Raw genomic sequence first — 21295 nt, 5'->3', positions numbered from 1 at the left:
CCTGCCCCAAGCTGGGCAAGGGGCAACCCCATCCCCCACCCCAGGAAGGCTACAGTGAGGGGGGGCAGCAGCAGGGGAAGAGGTGTACACGTGATGGCAGCCCCCCACCCCTGCACCCACCACAGGGGAGGCGAGGGGGCTTCCTGGACCTGAGAGGAGCCCTAGGAACACATGCAGTGACAGTGGTGCGAAGTGAGTGGGCTGCTGGGGGAAAGAGGAGGGTCCCTCCCCCGGAGCTTGCTGCTGCCGGCGGGGAGAGGGCTGGAGTGAGTCCTCCTCTCTGGCCCCAGTCCCAGGGCAGCGTGCCTGCACCCCAAATTCCTCATCTCCTGCCCCACCCCAGAGCCCACACCCCCAGCCAGAACCCTCACCCCCACCCCAACCCTCTGCCCTAGCCCTGAGCCCCTCCCACACTCCAAACCCCTCATCCCCCCTTGAGCCCTAACCCTCTGCCCCAGCCCTGAGCCCCCTCCTGCATCATGAACCCCTCATCGCTGCCCCACACCACAGCCCTCACCCCTGCACCCCAAGCCTCTGCCTGAGCCCCTCCCACACTTCAAACCCCTCATCACCAGCCCCACCCCAGAGCCCTCACATATTTACATTATTTTAAAAAATATATATCGGCTTACAAGGCAAGTGGGGGATGGGGGGGGCAGGACTTGGACCTGAGTGGGCACCATCAAAAATTATACAAACCTGCCGCCCTTGAACCTGTCCCAAATGCAGGGGGGTCACCTTCCGCTGAAAGCACACCGTTAAGCCAGGGGCTCGAATGCCAGAGCTCTGTGAAAGTAAGAGGGGCGGGGATAGGAATCCCCAGCTAGGAGGCTGCACACCCTCATCAAGAGTCCTCCCTAGATGGGTTTAACCTGTTCCTCACCACTGTTTGAAGAATAGAGATAAATAGGTATCAGGAGCCTCTCTGTTAAATGCCCAATCAGAGCTGAAATCAGTGGTGGTAGGACTGTGTTTCTTCCCTGCCTCCTAAGAGATAAAAATCGCTGAGAGCCGAAATCACTTGAGCTGGGGCAGTGTCTCTGCCCAGCCTGCAAAGAGCTGACAATCACTAGGAGACTGATGTGCAGAGGTCAGAGCAGAGAGGCAGGTGGCAGCAGAAGGCAACTGACAGTCAGCTGGTGAACAAGTGGGTGGTGTGGCAGAGAGGTGTGTTGAGCAGCCAGCAGGGCGGCTGACAGAGAGACGCAGTGAGCAGGCAGCCAGCAGGGTGGCTGGCGGAGAGCTCAGATGAACAGGGCGGCTGGCGGAGAGCTCAGATGAGCGGCCAGCAGGGCAGCTGGCGGAGAGACGCAGTGAGCAGGTGGACAGCAGGGCAGTGGCGGAGAGCTCAGATGAGCGGCCAGCAGGGCGGTTGGGGGAGAGGCATGGCGAGAGTGGTGAGCAGGCGGCTGGTGGAAGCAATGAGCAGGAGCGGCCAGCAGGACAGCTGGCAGAGAGGGGCAGCGAGCAAGTGCCTGTGCAATGGTGCAAGTAAGGTAGCTCTTTGCCCCACCCAAGGGGGAGGTGAACTCTGCGGATGCGTCTCTGAACTCTGGGTCTGCACTGATCAAGGACAGCAACTGCGAGTGGGGTGCAGAGAAGGGTTGGGCACGTGAAAGGGACTTTTGGGTTGCTGGACTTATGAACCTGAGGGGAAAAGCACACTGCCCAACCTACTTGGGGGTGGGTTTTTTACTCATGGTTTATGTTTATGAACTCTGTTTGCCGTGTTTTCCCATTAACACCCCGTTACTTCCCTCCTTTTATTCAAAGTTTCTTTTCTACATTCGGACTCTGTGCTTGCGAGTGGGGAAGTATTGCTTCTCAGAGATGCCCAGGGGTGGTGTGTAAATTTCCCAGTTTATTGGGTTGGGGCTCGAGCAACTTCTGTGTTGTATCAATGGAAAGGAACCCCTAGATATTGTACTCAGCCCTGGTTGCTGCTGGCTCCACCTGGCAGAAGGGTTACACACTGTGATACAGCATGGCCAGAGGGCAGCAGTGTTAGGATATAGATATTCAGGCCTGTCTGCAAAGGCCTGTACTTTAAGAATTTAGGAGGAGAGTGTTAGAAGGGAGCCTTATTCCCTGTAGAGGGAAGAAAGTTTGCTATAAATTAATTAAAGCACCTGAAGCCAGTCACAGGATAAACCCCCCCTGCTTCTATCGGACAAGAGGAGGAGTTGAAGCAGAGTGGATTGGTGTTGGAGCCGAGAGCAGTTTGGAGGGAAGCAGAGGAGAGTTTGGAGAAGTGCTGTGGTGGGCTAAGACAACCAAGACCCTAGGTAAAGGGACACCTGGTTTGTGCAGAGGGAGGGCAGGAAGCCCCACAAGCTGAAGGGCAGGAGAGGGAAGTAGCTCAGGGGAAGGAACCGCTAGTTCTAGTGGTTTACCGCTATCCCTAGGGCCCCTGGGTTGGGCCCCAGAGTAGAGGGCGGGCCTGGGTCCCTCCCTCTCCACTCCCCTCCTCTAGGGCACGAGTGGGGCAGTTAATACGCCAGTTCAGGGGCAAGGAACGGTGCTCTGAACCCCGACTCAAGAAGAGAAAGCGTGAGACCCAACGTAGTAGGGCTGGCAATTTGCCACAACAGATATTATGGTATTTTACAGTAGTAGTACAAAATACCCCCACACTAGTGGTACTGTTTGGGGAGAATATTACTGTATTTTTTGTTTTAAGGACTAGTGCTTGCTCCATGTAATGGATGCTACCAAGAACATAAGAATAGCCATACTGGGTCAGGCCAATGGTGCATATAGCCCAGTATCCTGTCTTCAATGGTGGTCGGTGCCAGACGCTTCAGATGGAATTAACAGAACATGGCACTTTATCAAGTGATCCATCCCCTGTTGGCCAGTCCCAGATTCTGGCAGTCAGAATTTAGGGACACGCAGAGCATGGGGTGCTTGCATCCCTGGCTATCTTGGCTAAAAGCCATCGATAAATTACATTTACGTTCTATTAATCTGCCAAAGAAGCAACATGTTAGTCTGAAACCCAGCTGTCCACTTTCAAGTTTTACAAGGTGTGTAACTGGTTTGTTAAAAGCAATCTAAATATATTTTCTTATTATTAATACATTTTCCTACTAGGTTACACTTGATATTCCAAAATGCAGCATTCCAAGATTGTTGGGAAACTGACTATTCAGTTACTGAAAGCAATGAAAAGCCTGGTGTCTTGCATTTGTAGGAGTTATCAAGTTTATAATGAGAATGATCCCAGTCACTAGCACAAGCTGTTGCATGAAGAGAAAAAGCAAACAAACAGAGTCTTGAGCACTTATTGCAGCTATTGAAAAGGAGAGTGCAACCACCAAAAAGGATTTACTATTACTGCAACTATAACTGAGGGGATAGGAGTAGCCAGGGGAGAGAAAAAAAAATCAAGCCTGGAGTTGTTTTATGCTACGTTGCTAGAATTAGCTATGTTGGAGAAACTTTTAGTGAGGGCACTGCAACGAAGGCTTTTGGCGATGACAAGATTATGAGGAATTTTGAAATTGCGTAACTGTCTCAGATGGTAGCAAGATTAGTTGCAGACATGAATGAATGTGCACATGAAAAATATGATTCAGAAGTGCAGCTATTTGTTTTCTAGCCCTAGAAGAGAAGAAGAGAAGCAGAAGAGAAGCAGTGATAAAACTGAATTAAGTTGTGAACTGCTCCTAGTCATTCAGAAGACTACACATTACACAGGGAGCTACTGAAGATATTCTCTTTGCACAGAACTATCACAGGTGTGGTCGTTTATGACAAAATGAATATGGTGGTTTTGATAAACATTTCTGGATCATAATGGATGGAGCTAGGGGCATTGGTGGCTTCAAGGGTGGATTGGTGGGACTCTTAGGAGAGGATGGTACATCTCCTAAAACTCTGTATAAAAATCATCCACAATCCTTGCATGGAAAGTCCCTGAAATATGACCATGAAAGGAAAGCAGCGGTGAAAGTTACTAATCAAGTTGTGGTGGCAGCCAATCTCTTGCATGTAAAATTTCAGGCCTTTTTGGGAAAAAACAGATGTCTAATTTGCTTAGCCAGCAAAGTGGAAATTTGCTTAGCCAGCAAAGTTCGGAATAGAGAAGTGCTAGAAAATTTTTTGCAAGGTACGATGGTGTTAAAAAAGGGAAATCCAGTTGTTTCTGAAAAAGTGATGCTACAGAGCTTAAAGAGGGGCTGCCAGATTGCAGGGTATGCCTGTGAACTGGCTTTGTTGACAGATCTTTCCAATCGGCTCAAAAAGGAAGCAGCAGAACCTGTCTGAATTGTTTGGTCATCTTCATGGATCTGCAACAAAATAAAGCTATACTTAGAATGCAAAATCTGGTGTTGATCTCCAAATGAAGTGCCTAAGAAACCTCAAGACTTCTTTCTTTTCTCATCCACCAATGTTGCAGGGTTTTCTAGAAGACTTCCTCAATTAATGTATTGATTTTGCAGTCACAGGATGCATCTCTAGTCAACAATCCTCCTGGAGTAGCGACTGGACCATCCATAGCTATTAGCAAAGATAGTCAGGGATGCAACCCTATGATCTGGGTGTCCCTAGGCCTCTGACTGCCAGATGCTGGGACTGAATGACAGAGGATGGATCACTTGACAATTGCCCTGTTCTGTTCATTCCCTTTGAAACATCTGGCATTGGCCACTGTCAGAAAACAGGATACTGGGCTAGATGGACCACTGGTTTGACCCAGCATGGCGATTCTTAAGGACATCATGCAGCAACATATCAACCAGGCAGATCCATACATGACAAAAAATGAAACCAATGCAATTTCCCTGAAAGTCCCCTCTCAAGAATGCTTTCTAAAGATTAAAAACTTTGGCTTAAGGAGGAGGTTTTCCAGGAAACTGGGCTAGGTAACACTTTGAGCGTTTTCTCTGAATTCTTCTCTCAGGGGCCACAGGAAGACGGCTGGGATTCGTTCTGCTCGTGGCAGAAATTGGGGTGCAGCCCACAAACCCAACAGATCTTGGGGATCTATTGGGGGTCCAGGGCTATCCATATGGATATCCAGTGCCTTTGCACTAACCATTGGTCTCCTGCAGTTCCCTGATTCTCTGGGAGAGGAGCTGCATTGCCAGAGCCTCATCAGAACTAGCACCCACCCCTAGACTTCCATTTTAAAGGGGGTTCCCCCACATACAAGAGATTTCCCAGGAAAGTTAAACTTATATGTGTGATTGCTCAGAATTAAACTTGCTGCTGGACACTTAACTTTTGCATTTCTTGCCTTATTTTTATTTTTGCTAGACAAGTGTACTATTTCTTCAACACAGTTTTTTACAGGAGATGTGTATTCAATTCAGAGTAGACCTTCAACACCCTTTTCAGAATTTTGGGTTTAGATTAAGGCACAGTTTACAACAGAATGCAATTGTGCACCAATGTCCTGCACTACATTGGATACACGATATTTCACTGCTGCATCTCTAAAACTATTTGTTATTACACACTGATCACTTAGTGCAAATACTTAGAAATATTTCCAAAGCACAAAAGAGCTTTTTTCTTGGTACAGTACACACAATAAGATGTGGTGGGTAGGCTAGCATCAACAGGGTAAGAAATGGGTCCCCAGCTCTGCCTCTGAAGGCTGTGTCACTCTGAATACTGTGTCAAACTCAGCTCTATAAATCTGTGACCTTAGAGATTCCTACTAATCCTATAAAACACCCTGCGCCCCTTGACGCTGAATGGTGGCCATTGCCAGTTAGACTAATTGTGCTGCATATATGGGACTTTGTAACAAGCCAGCAGCAGTATAGTCAGTAAGTTATCAACAAGACAGCTGGCTGTATATTTTCTCTCCCCCCTTAGGGGCTGTAGCATACGTATCAGGCACACTGCTGGCATTTATTACACTTCATCTTTTGCTATGGGGTTTTATATGCAAATTGTCTCCCCCATGCAGTCACAAGGCTAGTCGTGTTTGGGCTGCTTCTGTCTTTTGATACTTTGCCAAGTTACAGATTCCCAGGGGTGAGGGTGAGGAATGAAATACTAATAGAGAACGGTTTGGTTTAATTCATTGTGGTTATTGCACAAAAAGGAAACAAAGCTCATAACCAGAACTCTGTGAACCATCAAAAACTCAAAACACATGGCATCCAGCTCAGTTATAAGTACAATAAACAAAGCTGTACTGGCTAATGTATCTTGTCTAAACTCAACCTGACGGGATCTCATAACAGCATGAAGTAGTGATTTCTCAATGAGCAGAATACCAATGGGTGAAAGCGTTTCTAGCAGACACTGCTGTTTAGTTAAACAGAGCACCCTTTCAGAACTCATATTTTACAACACAGGCTAGCCACCACCCTTACCTGCATAGCACTGTCTCCTATAGCTCGGCGGATTTCCCTCAGCGTCTGGTAGTGTTCTAGCAGGTGATCACCACATATTATGTCCACCTGTGAACAAATATAACAGAGTCAAAAGGGCATTCTCTCTCTTGCCTAGGGAAGACTATCTGTGTCTTTAGAACTTACTCATCAATGTTGTATCAGAGCACCCGAGACTCAGTACTTACATTAACAAAGTGAATCTAGTGCTGGCGAGAGCTGTTCAATTAACAGCCCTGGAGACGAACATCCTTTCAGCTTTTGTTCATCAAATAGACATGGCATGAGCAGCAGCAAGGCAAGTCTCCTTATACTGCCCTGACAACTGGCCTCAGTTCTAACCTCCAGGGGCCACTTCTAGAAGGTAGTTTAATGGGACTGCATCCCATTCACTACTTGACTCCCCTGGGGAAAATGGCATGAAAGGGACTTTTTACTGGCAGCCGTGATATGGACTTACTGGGAACTCCACCGATAGCCATAACTCGTTTCACATAGGCCACTGGTACTAAAAACAAGGGGCCAGTAACATTTCATTCCCAGAACCCTCCAACAGCTCCAGAAAAGTAAGCCCTCTGGGGCAAGAACTGTCTTTTTGTTCTGCATTTGGACAGCACCTAGCACAATGAGGTTCTGGTCCACGACTGGGCTCCTATGTGCTATGGTAACACAAATAATAAAGGAGTCAATTCTCCATGCCACAGGCAGCAGAGGAAATACTATACCCCACCCCCACCCAACATGGACAAAACGTGTTAACGTTTCTGCTTCCTAGGACAGTGTTCCTTTTTGCAAGAAACGGTTTGAAGCAAACAGGACGTGTGAGGGGTAGTTCACGGCATGCTGCTCTCAGCAAGCATATTACACAATCCCTACTCCAAAAATGATCAATTCTTTAGTAATGCAAGTGAATGAAGGGCACACTCAGCAATTCCAGGCAGCAACCTCTACTGCAGCAGAGCTAAGCCCGTGACATTGTCAGTGTCAGGGTGTTCACTTCTTTTAAGCAACTTTCCAAAAAGCAGCCACTTGGAAAATACCATGTCTGGGGGGTGGCCGAGGAAGAGGGTCATTTAAACTGAGTCATTTTGAACAGCTTGCCTTATTTTCACAATTCAATTGAATTTATTTTTTCACAAAACGACTACATATTTATCAGGTGATACAAGGGCATACTTTAAACTGGGACATTAACATTTCAGGTAAAAGGAACAAGGACACGACATTCCCCCACAGGCAGCAAGTTTTAGACATAGGAATGAGTGGGGGAACCTCCCCTATAAAGTAGCTGCCTGGATTTCATAGCTTGGTTAATTGACAAAGGCTGGGCAAAGAGAGATGTTCTGTAGCTTTCTCAGTGTGAGCTTAGTCACATCAATGATCTCAGAGGGTACTGTAATATCATTATATCTGCTCTTGTACGCACATATAGCTCCTGCAGCAGGACAAAACTAAGCTGTTTTTGTGCTTTAACTATGTAACTGATCTGGATTTTTGTTTCATACTTGCTGGGTTATTTTTCTTTTTAAGTCCGCATCAGTGATCAAAGATCAAGAACTAGACCAAAGACAAAGAATTGTGCCCCTCTCTAAAGGGCTGAGCATGGCTCTGAGATCCAGGAACTCATGAGTTTTGGGCCCTGCATGCCCCAGGTCCAATTGCAAATGGATGGCCTTAACCTCTTTAGGTGCCACCATTCCCTCATCTCTAAAACTGGGATAATTACAAATACTTTGCTCAACTCACAAGGGGTTGAGAGTTTTAAGTAGAGGTTTAAAGTACTTTGAACTTGTAAACCACTAAATATTACTTCTGCTTTTAATGCCTAGAAGGAACCCAGTGGGCAAAAATTAGTCTGGACATTAAAATAATCTTGATAAATTATTGATTCTGATACTAATCTAGGATTTTTTTTTAAATTACCCACATCTCATTGAGACATTAAAGAGATCAAACACAGACTCCAAATAATCACTTATTTTTCTATTTATAGTCTGTTTCTGCACAATTATTCCTCTTTCTTTCCCAAATTAACTACTGAATAGCATACTATTAGTCCAAAAGAGAGGCAAACCTATTCTTTGCCATTTTTTCTTGTGATGTGCACTGGTAACTGCTCTTGGATTACTGCCCTAAATTCTAACTCTGCTCTCACTAAAGTCAATGGGAATCTTGCCATGGCTTTCAATAGAAGCAGATCAAGACCTAAAGCAGGACTAGCTGCATTTTCATAGAATCATAGAATATCAGGGTTGGAAGGGACCTCAGGAGGTCATCTAGTCCAACGCCCTGCTCAAAGCAGGACCAATCCCCAACTAAATCTTAACTGGGGTGGAGGGGAGAAACCCACATAAGTAGATAGTTGAAAATGTTGGCCTTTATATAATAGAAAAATACAACAATTCGTTCCCTTAAAGGACATAAATTGACATGATGGTAATTCTTGGCAATTTTAAAATAACTGAAAATGTCCATTTGTTTGGAAATACCACACCATCTGGGAACACCCTGATGTTGACCCTGCTGCTGCAGATTCAGATGATAATCACTGATGAATCAGTGGCTTTTAATTAATTATTGCAAAGCAGTTTTCACATACACCTCCTTGGAGTGCTCTGAATACCAAATGCCTAATTCCACCATTTCAGCATGAGGCCCCAAAGTTCTCCCTGCTAATTGTTGCCCTAGTATTCATTCCACTTGTACAAGAATAAAAGGTACAGAAGTGCAGAATGGAAAAAAGCCAACACAATTTATTCCCAAAATCTTGTTCCATAAGCATGTGCAGTATAGGTGCAAATTTACTGTAACCTGGTGTCCCACAGAAGTCTTTGTGCCATAAGGAAATTAATATATTATAGATGAAAAAAAGAGCTACCATTAACACAAGTGCTATAAATCTGCTTCAGACTTGACTAACTGGTAAAACTGGAGCCAATTAGTACTAAGCTACTGAGAAAGCAGTGACTTTAATTAGTTTGACCTTTTGATGAAAAGGAAAGATTGAGATGTTACTGCTGAATAACCTTAATAATCACTCACGCTAAAGCAGAGTTAACAAAAGCAGCCTATTATACCATTTATTTTCATTAGATGGCATATTTGTTGCATGCAAAAGCTACTTTTTCGAAAGTCACAATGACTGACAAATACAAACTAATGCCTATTGTTTAAGATGAAGACAAATAATTTGAGAGATTATTATACAACGCCCCAAAATTGATGTTGTCATACCAGGGATGAATTTGGTCCAATTAGTGTTAGAACTCAACTGAGTGGTTCTGTGTAAGTACAGTTATCCAGGAGATAAGATGAAAGCAAAATAAAAAGCACCAGAGGTTTAGCTTTTGATGTGTGGATGGCTAGGAGGTGTGGATTTGATTGCAAGATCAGGGCAATAGTGATATGTGGATTTGATTATTCAAATAGTTGACTAAAAGCCTTCCATTTCTTTTCAACCGTTGTCGTTATGATCTTACTATGCACCTGATAAAACCATCTCTGGGACTAAGGCTGGCATAATTACAGAGAGACTGCATCAGCAGATACACCATATGTGCACAGACTTCCAATTACTCCCCAAAGGGACCTATGTACATGCATGCTTTCAGAAAAACATATCTGATTATGGAACATTTCTACCCCATAAACCACATCTGCACACTCAAAGCAGCTGAGCTGCTGGTTTCCTCTTTGGTATCAGGGGATTTGTTCCATCACCTTTGTCAAGAATGGATAACGCTGCCATTGGATGATCCCACTGGAAATAGCATATAACAGTAACTACTTGTAAAATAACGAGGGGCTCAGGTTCCCACTTCATTGTTAGGAAAGGCAAAATTACACACACCTATATTTGATACCAAGACAATTTACCTTAGATAAATACCTAAGATAACTCAATGCTTTACATATTCAGCCTAATCTAAAAACAAAGTCTCTGAATAGTAGTATGGTTGGAATTGCTAGTATACATTAAAGCCTCTGAGAAAATTATTCAAACTTCCGTGGAAAAACAAGCTCCAATTAGATAAAGCTGAATATTCAAGAGGCACCTTGTAATTAGAAATGTATGTGTGCTGACAGACAAAACTAGCCATTTCCCAAGGCACTAAGGTCAAAACAAAGCATCAATAAAAGTCAAACGGGCTGAGGGATAAAAATAAAGTCTTAACCTTTCAGATGATTAGGGAATTTGAACTAAAATCCATAAGCAAACTTAAATACAAAAGATCAGCAAATAATCTGAAATCCTCCCTCAGAGACTCTAGGTGGGATTTTTTACTCAAAATTGCTCTTTAGATTTCTGTCTGTTTCTTCACATGTCCTAAAAAGGTGCTTTATCATTTGAACAATTCCATTAACCTCAAGTCCCCCCAGTCAGATAGGATGTCATTGGATGAAGGTCAAAGATAGCAAATAATCCGCCAATGCACAAATCTGGTCAAACAGCCTCAAGGTTAGTCAGCTATTTGGGAGATTGGAAATGGAATACAGAACCTTTCACCTCTTGGTTGTTGGTTCAAAGATGACCCAGGTGGGTAATATCCAAAAGTACTTACCATCTGATAACCATTTAGAAGCTTACTTGAGAGGAGTTGCACATTAGGTACTGAATTTGGTCACAACATTCACCATAACTGAATGTTTGTTTTAATTTCATTCACTTGTCAGAGTCCCTCGCAGCCCTCCTGATTTCTCTTTCATTTCACCTACCATAGTTTGTGCTTGTTTCTGTTGGCTTCATGTGGGCTGCATTTCCATTTTCTAAAGGATACGTGTTTGACTCAAACAACTGCTTGAGCCTTACCATTTAACTATATTGGCTTCCCTTTTTGTTTAGGGGTATAGCCATTTTCAGTGGCTGTACTATAGAATGCTTTGTAACGTCCATGCTGAGTTAAGGATTTTTTTTATTTCCTCACTTCTGATTTGAAGGTCTTTGATTGTCTTCCTCATTGTTTATTTTTATTATTAATTCCCCCTTTCTAAAGTCTAGTATGACAGTTGGCTGCATAAAACATTAAGTCTCTGGTTTCCTTACAGGAGAACAGAATGCACGCATCCCTCTTGCTCCTGATCGCAGGATGGGGAAGTTGTTTACTCAGCTGCATTACTAAAGGTGGATGACCAAGGATAGAATCTAGTTTCACAGAGTATCTTTCACACTTAGGCACACACGCACACACAATTTTAGCACTGTCTGCGAATGGGTCACAAAATCAGCTCCCTGTAATGCCATGCTTCAAATGATGTTGAACTCTGTTGTCCTGTCCGTGTGAACAGGGCCAACCCAGTTCAACTCATATTTCAAGAGAGTTTGGCCATTCTAACTCATTTCAGACCATTATAATGAGTGCTGAGCACACTTCATTAGAAATAAGCGTTCATCTCTACTGACCCACCACAGTTGAAGTGGAAAGCTGTGTTTGATACCTGTTCTCAGACAACGAGGTGACACAACCCTAGATATCCCAAAGCAATCAGTTAATGCTAGAGCAGCAGGCATACAGACAAACAAACAAGTGTTAGGCACTCAAATAGCTCACACAGCTATCAGACTCTGTGGCACGCCATACAAAGGTATTTTTTGTCAGCCCTTTCAAGTGCTTTAGTTATTGCACAGTGGCTGTAGGAGTCCCGTTGATAAACAGTTAGCTAACACTCCATACAGAAATCAGTGTATTCACTAGGGAAATTCAACTAACTCTGGGGCATCTATTTTACAATGGATAACACAGTTAGAACACAGTTTGGGAGACAGGAAGTGGAAAAATAACATATTAAACTCTACAAGAAGAATTTTAGATTGGCAGAATTAGAAGCAAGTCTGTAAAACGGCATCGGCCTGATTTTCAAAGGTGAGCACCTGCATCTTCCATTGGAGTTGTGGGTGCCCAGAACTTCAGAATATTAGGATCCAAATATGATGCCCTTTTTTTTCTTTTCTTTTTTTTTTTTTTTAAAAAAAGGCACCATCCGTGTCTGAATTGAATGTTGGCTTCTCTCTAACTTCACATCTAAGAAAAATGTTATTTACTTAGGTTTCCCAACAGCACTATCTACAATGGGAAGCTACATACATTCTTACTGAGAGGAAACCAGTAAATGTAACTAGGTTGTTTCTACGGGATGAATAATTTATATCCAATTTGCACAGTCACCATGGGACAGCAAGCAGCATGAATAAAGACTCAATGCTGGAAAAAACAAACAGTCACGCTTTATTGCCTTAAAAAAGGGAAAAAATAAGTGTCTGAGACAAACAAACAGAACTCAAAGACCATAACTTTATTTCTGCTATTTGCCTATTCTCATCAGCAGCAGCTGGATGGATCATTTATGCATTATGTAACTCCCGCGGCCTTCTCAGCTGAACAGTAGTTGGAATCATTTCTTAAAAGTTGCATGGGGTTTTAGCTGTATGAGTCTCATTGATTTCAATGAGAACCGGGCGTTTAAATCCCTGTGCACAACATTTGAGTGTTCCTCTATTTCACACACGCACACACACCTTTTTATTCCACCCCACCCCTCCAAAATCACCATCTTCCCCCACCACCCTCTAATCTTTTTGAACCTCCTTCAACATTCAGTTCAGCCTTATTGTGTTCACCTAAATCCAACTCCTGCCTATATTTCTGCTCTCATATCCTCCCAGGCTCCCTTCTACTTCCCTCTGTGCCTTTTGTTTGCAATGCCATTGGGCTTTTATTGAACGTACTCCACCTACTGTCAAGCCCCATGTACAATTAAAGTAATATACAGGGAATATTATCAGAAAATTTAAAAAAAGCTGCCACTGAGTGGGGACAGTTAAATCTTGCATGATCCCCTGGTACACACACTGAATCTCAGCTTTTAGGAGTTTGCTTACTGGATTAGATGAATACTATGGCTCTGCCTCTGGCCTCTAAGGGTGTGTCTACATCAGCGGTCTCCAAACTTTTTACACCCAAGATCACTTTTTGAATGTAAGGGCAACCAGGATATACCCTGCCCCTTCCCTGAGGCCCCGCCTCTTCCCCAAAGCCCCGCCCCACTCACTCCATGCCCCCCTCTCTCCATCACTTGCTCTCCCCCACCCTCACTCACTTTCACTGGGCTGGGGCAGGGGTTTGGGAGGGGGTGTGGGCTCTGGGCTGGGGCTGAGGGGTTCGCAGCATAGGAGGAGCCTCTGGGCTGAGCCTGGGGCAGGAGGTTGGGATGCAGGAGGGGGTGAGGGGTGCAAGCTCTGGGAGGGTATTTGGGTGCAGGAGGGGGCTCCGGGCTGGGGCAGAGTGTTGGGGTACAGGAGGGAGTACTGGCTTTGGGAGGGGGGTCAGGGCTGTGGCAGGGGATTAGGGTGCAGGGGGGGTACGGGGTGCTGGCTCTGAGAGGGGGCTCAGGGCTGGGGCAGGGGGTTGGGATGCAGAAGGGGGTATGGGGTGTTGCTGGCTCTGGGAGGGGGCTGAGGGCTGGGGCAGGGCTTGGGATGCAGGAGGATTTTTGGATGCAGGAGTGGGTATGGGATGCTAGCTCTGGGAGGGGGTCAGGGCTGGGGTGCAGACTCCTGCCAGGCGACACTTACCTCAGTTGGCACCACAGCGAAGCTAAGGCAGGCTCCCTGCCTGCTGGGGCCCCACATCACTCCCGGAAGGGGCCTACATGCCCCTGCAGTCCCTGGAGGGCTGGGAGCGGGGACACATGGCTCTGTGAGCTGCCCCTATCTGCAGGCACCACCCCCAAAACTCCCATTGGCCACAGTTCCCCGTCCCGGCCAATGGGAGCTGTGGGGGTGGTGCTTGCAGGCAGGAACAGTGCAGGTGACCCCTGCCCTCCCGGGCCCACCCTGGCTGTGCTGGCCGCTTCTGGGAGCAGCATGGGGCCACGATAGGCAGGGAGCCTGCCTTAGCAGCAGGCAGCCCTGCTGTACCGCCGTGGCCGGAGATCGCAATCGACTGGGAGAGTCCCCAGGTTTGGTGACCACTGATCTACACTGTATCTGACAGCAAGCCTCTCAGCCTGGGTTGACAGATTTGCATTAGTCGGGCTTCCACTAGCATGCTAACAAACAGCTCTATTGACATTGCTTTGATGTTGCGCAGGCTTGACAGCCCAAGCTCCGAGCTGCAACATCTACAAAGCTATTTTAGCATGCTAGCGAGAGCCCTGCTAACAAAAGAATGTCGACCCAGGCTGGGAGGCTCACTTCCAGATGCAGTGTAGACATACCCTACGTGCCAGCCTTGTTTGCTGGACACGTACTGCAATGATCAGGGTGAACCAGCAGCCATGGAATACATCACTCACTTGAAATATTAAGAAAAAAAGTCTTGACCCTAAGGTGGGCTGAATGCCTCTCTTGTAACCTACCTGACAAGCTGGGTCAAGATCCATTTTTCTTCGCAGGAATTTTTCCACGTGTCCGATGGTTGCTTCTCCTGAAACTCGCACAAACTTCTTTTCCAATGGCTGCAGAAAGAGCAGACGGTAAGCAACTTAAAAATGCTGAGTGCTCCCACCCATGGTTCTCTACAGAGGATTCCTCCAGCCCAAGCCTAACCCCTGCTCAAAGGGCCCACACACTACAGCTGAAGATAGCTGAATTAGACTCAGACCTTAAGGCCAGAAGAGACAGTCATGATCACGTAGTCTGACCTCCTGCACATCGCAGGCCACAGGACCTCACCCATCCACTCCATTAACAAACCCCTAACCTCTGACTGAGTTCCTCTCTGTCCTGTTTCTAGATCACTTTGGGATGAAAGGCACTATATACAAAATAATAAACCGGAGCAGGATTGGACCCTGGGAATCTATCTAAATCTGTGGCAAAAACCTGCACTGACGTCAACAAGAGCAGGACGGAGTTCCAAGTTTGCGTGCCAATTTTAACTACCAGGCAGCACAGATGCTGTACATAATTTACTACAGCACAGACATTAAATTGCTCTAATGCAGTATGGTAAATACCTCTTTTAATCTGTGAACAAAGGAGTTGCCTGCCACAGGCACAGACAGAAGTTTTATAAAATGGGGGTCAGGCCTATGAGCTCAGGCCACACTTCAGAGCTACACTAAGAAAATAAAACCCTCTGGTATTTCCCAGCTCGCACAGCGTAATTTTCTTTTTTTTTTTAGCCTCTTGTAAGTGACGTTTCAGTTCTGCTGGGGCTAGATTAGCACTATCTGAATCCCAGAATCATTTTCAACTCAATGTGTCACAGTGGTGAATACAATGGCTAGACTGGATGGGACGCTTTTACTGTCATTTCCAAGTATTTCCATGGTGAGGACTGTAACATGACGTTTATTATGCCATTCTTGAAGATATTTTTTTAAAAGGATTTTTTTCACAGATAAAATGCTAAACAGCTGCCTAATGATTTGGGTGGATACAAAGAAGAGGCACAAAGACAGAACAGGCTGCAGCACTCAACGTGATAGATGGAGTTCCCTTTGTCCCAATTAATTGGATTTTTACATTAAATTATGGACGGCTGTGATTTACTAGCCAAGCCATATTGCAAATACAAAGAGTACAATGAACACGAAAGGCCAAACTACTCTGATTTAAGTCACAGACACAAATATTTATTCCACCTATAATAATATAGCTATCATGTTCAAACAACAATGCATAGAAGTCAGAAACAGAGTCAGAACTACTTTGCTGACCCTACTGTAGCTTTGTGTACAGCACGAATCAGAGCATTGTTTATAGAACACACAAGGCACATTAAAAAAAAAAGTCCCCTGCCCAGTGGATCTCACAATCTAATTCAGATACACAGGAGAATTATGCAGAAGGAAGGAGATAAGGGGACAATGCTGATAGGGAATCCAGGTAGAGAGGTTTCACAAGAAACGGGTCTGAACGAGGGATTTGAACTTGGAGATTTAGCTTGGCTGGAAGAAGCAGAAAAGCATGAAGCCAAGAGTGAGAAAGGAGGTAGTGTGGGGAGAGAAATAAGAGCATAAGGAGGAAAAAAAGAGGAGGAAATGAAAGCAGAGAAGTAAATGGGGGCTTATTAATGACATAGCAAGGAAGTGGAAAGTGATGTAGAAAAACAGCCAGTAAAGGCATTCAAGGGAGTTAAAGGTGATTCTTTGAGATCATTCAGGGCCCAGTTCTGCCACCTTCATCCATGTTAGTATCAGTCTGTTAACAGTCCAATTGGAACCAATGGGACTACTTGTGGAATACAGTACATTGTGAATAAAAGCTGGCAGAACCTGGAACTCAATGTTTGTAGAAGACTTCTGAGTTAAAGCTGAGTTTCAGTCAGGCTGTTACTGGAAGCCTGTATTTATGGCTTAAAAAGGGGTTGGATCAGCTTACAAAAAAAATCAATTTCCTTACCTATGTCACAAACCCTGTCTTAGATTATTAAAATAGAAAGTGTTTTAAAAACCAAAACCTATTTCTGTCTATGCAATTTATTTTTGCAGTTTCTCTCAGCTCAGACAAGTTCTCATGGGCCAGTACAATGGTTGGGTTGCAAACACTGCAGGAGAATATTTGTAACTAGACTTTCTACTGGAATTTAAAAAAACAACCATCATCTTATGGAAACATTTCAATTGCATTCAGGTGTTGTAAGATACTGTTTTATGAAGCCTAACCTTTAGGTCAAATTTGATTTGACTCCTAATTCTCCCCCTACCCACCAATTTCAGCACTAAAGAAATACAAACTCTCCTGTCCCCAAGGGAAAAATCATGACACTGACATACCATGTGGCTCTGAAACTACACATCAGGAGGTGACAGACGTAGTTGAGGTTTGCATAATCTCTGAATACCTAAGTAATGTATATGCAAAAAGAAAAGGAGTACTTGTGGCACCTTAGAGACTAATCAATTTATTTGAGCATGAGCTTTCGTGAGCTACAGCTCACTTGTTGATATGTATTAATAATATAAAATGCATTTAACTCTAGTGGGTTTTAATCTGTATTCAGTGCCTACATCTGAGCAGCTTCCTCTGAAGCCATTATATGAACTAAGAGGTGCCATCTGCATAGCTTAGAAACATAGTATGAAAATGAAGGAAAACTCCTTGTGGAAGGCGGTCACTGTGCATACACATCAGCCTCAGTAAATGTTTTTTATTTCCCTCTAATGTTTTAGACTTTTTATTGCCCCTGACAAATGTTTTTATTACTGGGAACAAATATGCATCTGATATGGACATTTTTCAGTACTGGAGATTTTTTCCTGTGCCAGTAAAATGGCTGAATTGCTTTAAACTCAATTTGTAAGCTAACGTTACATCTACCGTGAAACCATGTATACCTCTTCAAATCCAGAAAGCTGAGCAAAGAATTGATGGGGAAATGGGATCAATCCAAGGCAAAGAGAATGAGGGTGAAACAGGGGTAAGGGGCAGAAACAAAGAAACAATGCAGGAGAAAAAACACCGGAGGGGCAGAGAACAATGTAGAGAAAGCAACTTGGCTGGAGATATTTTCAGGAAGGCAGCTTCCCCTCTGCAGATTACTTTCTTATTCACAAAATCTACATTCACAATTCAGTTGTAGGCTCAGCTAAGCCCTTTGGGACAGGGACAATCTCATTTCAGTGTTGGTAGAGTGCCCAGTACAGTGGGGCCCTGTTCTCAGTTGGCTATTAAGCTCTACAATAATGATTAATAAATCATAACAAAGGTGAGTAGTTGCACCCGAGTTGCACCTTTTCAGATTTGTGCCTGCAGTCTGGACAGGTATCAACCCAGCTAAAAATAAAGATGAGGCAAAGGAGAAAGGATGGGAAAGAATTAAGACAAATTATATGTAATATGTTAGTAAAATGCTGTTTGCTCCCATTCTTAAATATTAAGGTTGCATATCTCCATGCTAAACGTACCCATGTTTAGTTTCTCTTTTACAATCTGCTACTCTGTGCTGTTCCATAGCTTTTTATTCCTAATATCCTGCTGTCATAAAAGATAAAATGTAATATGTGACTACATAATTTAAAGTTCTATCTATTGCTTGGCTTGAATAGAGCCTGTTTCCAAGGTATTTATTCACATACTGAAATGATACACTTTGCACATCCTTAATTACAGCCTGTCAAATTATGGAGAAGGCAGCAAGAGATGGGCAGTTTCACACTGTGAGACAACACTGATTTGGCACAGTAGGAACAAGTTTTAGTTGACTCCACATTACAATACCGCGGAGCTGTATTTATTTTCCAGTTCAGTAACCACTATTCAGAGAAGAGATGAATGTCTTTAACAGAGAGATCAAGGTGAGAGTGAACTAGCAACTGACCAGGGAAGTCTATTTAGCTGCCTAGCAAATAGGCACAAGTATTTCTTTGTGCCTTCCATCTTCCTCCTGCGGTTATACATTAGAACTCAAGACTACTACCTCTTGGTTGATGAGTACAGAAACACACATTAAAAACTACATCTTCCAGAACAAATCAGAGATTTAAAAACAAAAACAAAACAAAACAAACTGCAACACTTTGGGCACGACTATTCCCTTGGGCAGAATTCCAAATAAACGTACAATAAGGGCACTCATCCCCCAGAGACAGAGCCTGAAGCAACAAGCGAGACTAGTCAGTTTTATTATGTTCCATTCTCCCACACTAAAATATTATTTTCCTGCCTTTGTAGTCTCTCTTCTTGACACACCCTGTGACATTATGCATTATGATGGATTTTAAAGTACAATGTAGCTCAATATCACTTTATACTCCACTGGGTAAACTCCAGATTGTGTGTCCAGGTGTACTTCTAGTGCAAAGCAAACCCGGATGAGCTAAATTAAATTAGATTAAAGTTATACAAATTTCCCAAGTGAAATGTATAGGAAAATAAATTCAAGTCACATCCACACCTTAAAATTCCCTGCGCCTTCATTAGCTCTGAAAGACAAGAGAAAAGTTAACATAATCAATAATATCTCTAAGCGACATGGTTATTAGCAACCTCAAGTTACTATAATCAATAAGCCACAATCATACCACACAGTTTTGGTGCATTAAATACCCTTAAAAAAAATAAACCAAAAACCCAAGGTATTTCCTTTTAATTGAATTCATAATAATAAATGAAATACAAATAGATTGCATTTATATAGTTGTTCCTTTTTCTCCTCTATTGCATTCCTGTAAAATAAACCCTTTATGTCTTTTTCATATTTAAATCTGCCACTCTGAAGTGAAAACAAAACAAATAAGCCAGAATAACACACTCAAATCTCATATATAGTGTAAACTATCAGATATAACATTAACTTTCTTAGGAGTGATCTGGAACAAAATATAGCATGGATAACTAGAAAAATAAAAATGTCTTCCAAAGGTTACAAACATTGCTGTCTAGGTATTTATACTGTGCTTATTACTGGTATCTAAGCTGCTAATAGACAGTGCTCAATAATACTGACAGAGCATCTCACACCATTGTAGAGATCCTTGGGGCTAAACATAGACCTTTCAGAGTACATTCCTCCTAGGGGAATTCTGCGCCAAAAAATAAAAAATGCAGTGCCAAAATATTAAAAATTCTGTGCACAATATTTTAAAATTCTGCATATTTTATTTGTCAAAATAACACAATATAACCATGCCAGTTTCATTTATTATGATAATTTATTTCAAAATACCTGTCAGCAAGTATGTCTGTAACAATATAGACAAAAAAAAAATTCAGGATTTTTTTTTGACAAATATATTAATACAGAACTTTGAGTAATAATTCATTTAAACTACAATACAGAAACATTTCCTGCATCCCTCAAAAGCATTGCAAAGGCTTGAGGGAGTCAAGGGTAACAGAGGAGCTGAGGGAGAGGGAAGTAATTGCTGTAAAGGAGCCTGGCAGTGAACCTAGGTGTGGGCGGGAGAAGTATGGAACAGTTGTTTTTGGTGGGGGAGGGATTGTTAGAGAGTTGGGGAACCTCCCCCATGCAGACCCTGGCAGAACCCTAGTCTCTCCCATTCAGTCAGGCACATCCGCCCCTGTCCCCATGTGGCCCTGCAACGCCCCCCCCAACCCATTCAGCCCCTGGCTCAATGGAGTTACCCCACTAGCTCCTGACTCATGCCCCAGTCTGTCCCCCCACTAGCCCTTCTGAACCCCAATTTGCGACCCCCCCCAGAAGCCCCGTATGCCCCTCTCTGTCCGTCCTGTGCCTCCTCATCTAGCCCCACTGTGAGAAATGCAGCCTTCGCTGCTGGTTGGCTGCCCTCTCCTCTGGTGCCACAGCAGCCCCTGGTGGGCAAAAGGTGTAGCTACTGCTCCTCTCCAGAAGAATCTATATTCTGCAGAGAAAAAAATCTGCAGGAGACATTAATTCTGCACATGCGCAATGGCGCAGAATTCCCCAGGAGTAGTACATATATGTTGATTAGTGCAGACACTATCTAGGAAAGAAGGAGAATATCAAATGCTTCAGATGAAAGCAAAAAGGAATTGGCCAACCCCTTCTCCCCCAACAAAAAGAAATAGAGAGCCAAATTTGCAGCTAGTGTAAATCAAGAGCTACACTGGCTTCAATGGAGATACACTGGTTAACACACCAGTTGGCCATCTGGTCCAGAGACTATGCCTGAAAAACAGCACAATACTGTACATTTTAAGGTGGTGAGGGTGAGGCAGAGAAGAATTCCAGCTAACAGTTCAACACAGGAAAAACAAGCTATCAGAGTTTTACCTACTACAAAGTCTCTAAAAAGGATGGCTTTCAGCATGAACAATGCCCACTTCTTCAGGTCTCATTATTTGTGTGTCAACTAACAATGTGTGTGAGAAATAATGCAGCACTTAGTTTGTATTGGAAGAAGCAGAATCAAGCACTGCCCATTTAATATGTTTATTGACTATAATTGCTACAGACCACATACACGTAACAGAGAAAAATGTCTTTGCAATGCCTACATGGACCAAGTGTTAGCGTGAAGCTTTAGATTGCTATATTTAGATATCACCATCTCCA

The 21295-nt window shown here is 43.7% G+C and overlaps 1 protein-coding gene across 12 annotated transcripts in view; it reads right to left on the bottom strand.

The window, feature by feature from the left end:
* PCGF6 (polycomb group ring finger 6) overlaps positions 1-21295 on the bottom strand; it is a 70525-nt gene that overhangs the window by 21882 nt on the left and 27348 nt on the right. For 10 of the 12 annotated variants that reach the window (XR_013636105.1, XR_013636109.1, XR_013636110.1 and 7 more), the window contains exons 7-9: positions 19193-19220; positions 14709-14807; positions 6336-6422 (exon numbers count right to left, since the gene is read on the bottom strand). Coding sequence is in view for 1 of the 12 variants with exons in the window: in XM_073354476.2 (XP_073210577.1) it covers positions 6336-6422; positions 14709-14807; positions 19193-19220 (214 nt within the window). In the remaining 11 variants the exon portion in view is untranslated. Of the gene's footprint in view, positions 1-699; positions 4293-6335; positions 6423-14708; positions 14808-19192; positions 19221-21295 lie in introns of all 12 variants that reach the window. The other 2 variants (XR_013636102.1, XR_012160088.2) reach the window with 1 other exon arrangement.

The sequence above is a fragment of the Lepidochelys kempii genome, chromosome 7, assembly GCF_965140285.1.
Source record: "Lepidochelys kempii isolate rLepKem1 chromosome 7, rLepKem1.hap1, whole genome shotgun sequence".
Lineage (NCBI taxonomy): Eukaryota > Metazoa > Chordata > Testudines > Cheloniidae > Lepidochelys > Lepidochelys kempii.
The sequence above is the reverse complement of the archived record's forward strand: the minus strand, read 5'-3'. Positions and strand labels throughout refer to the sequence as shown.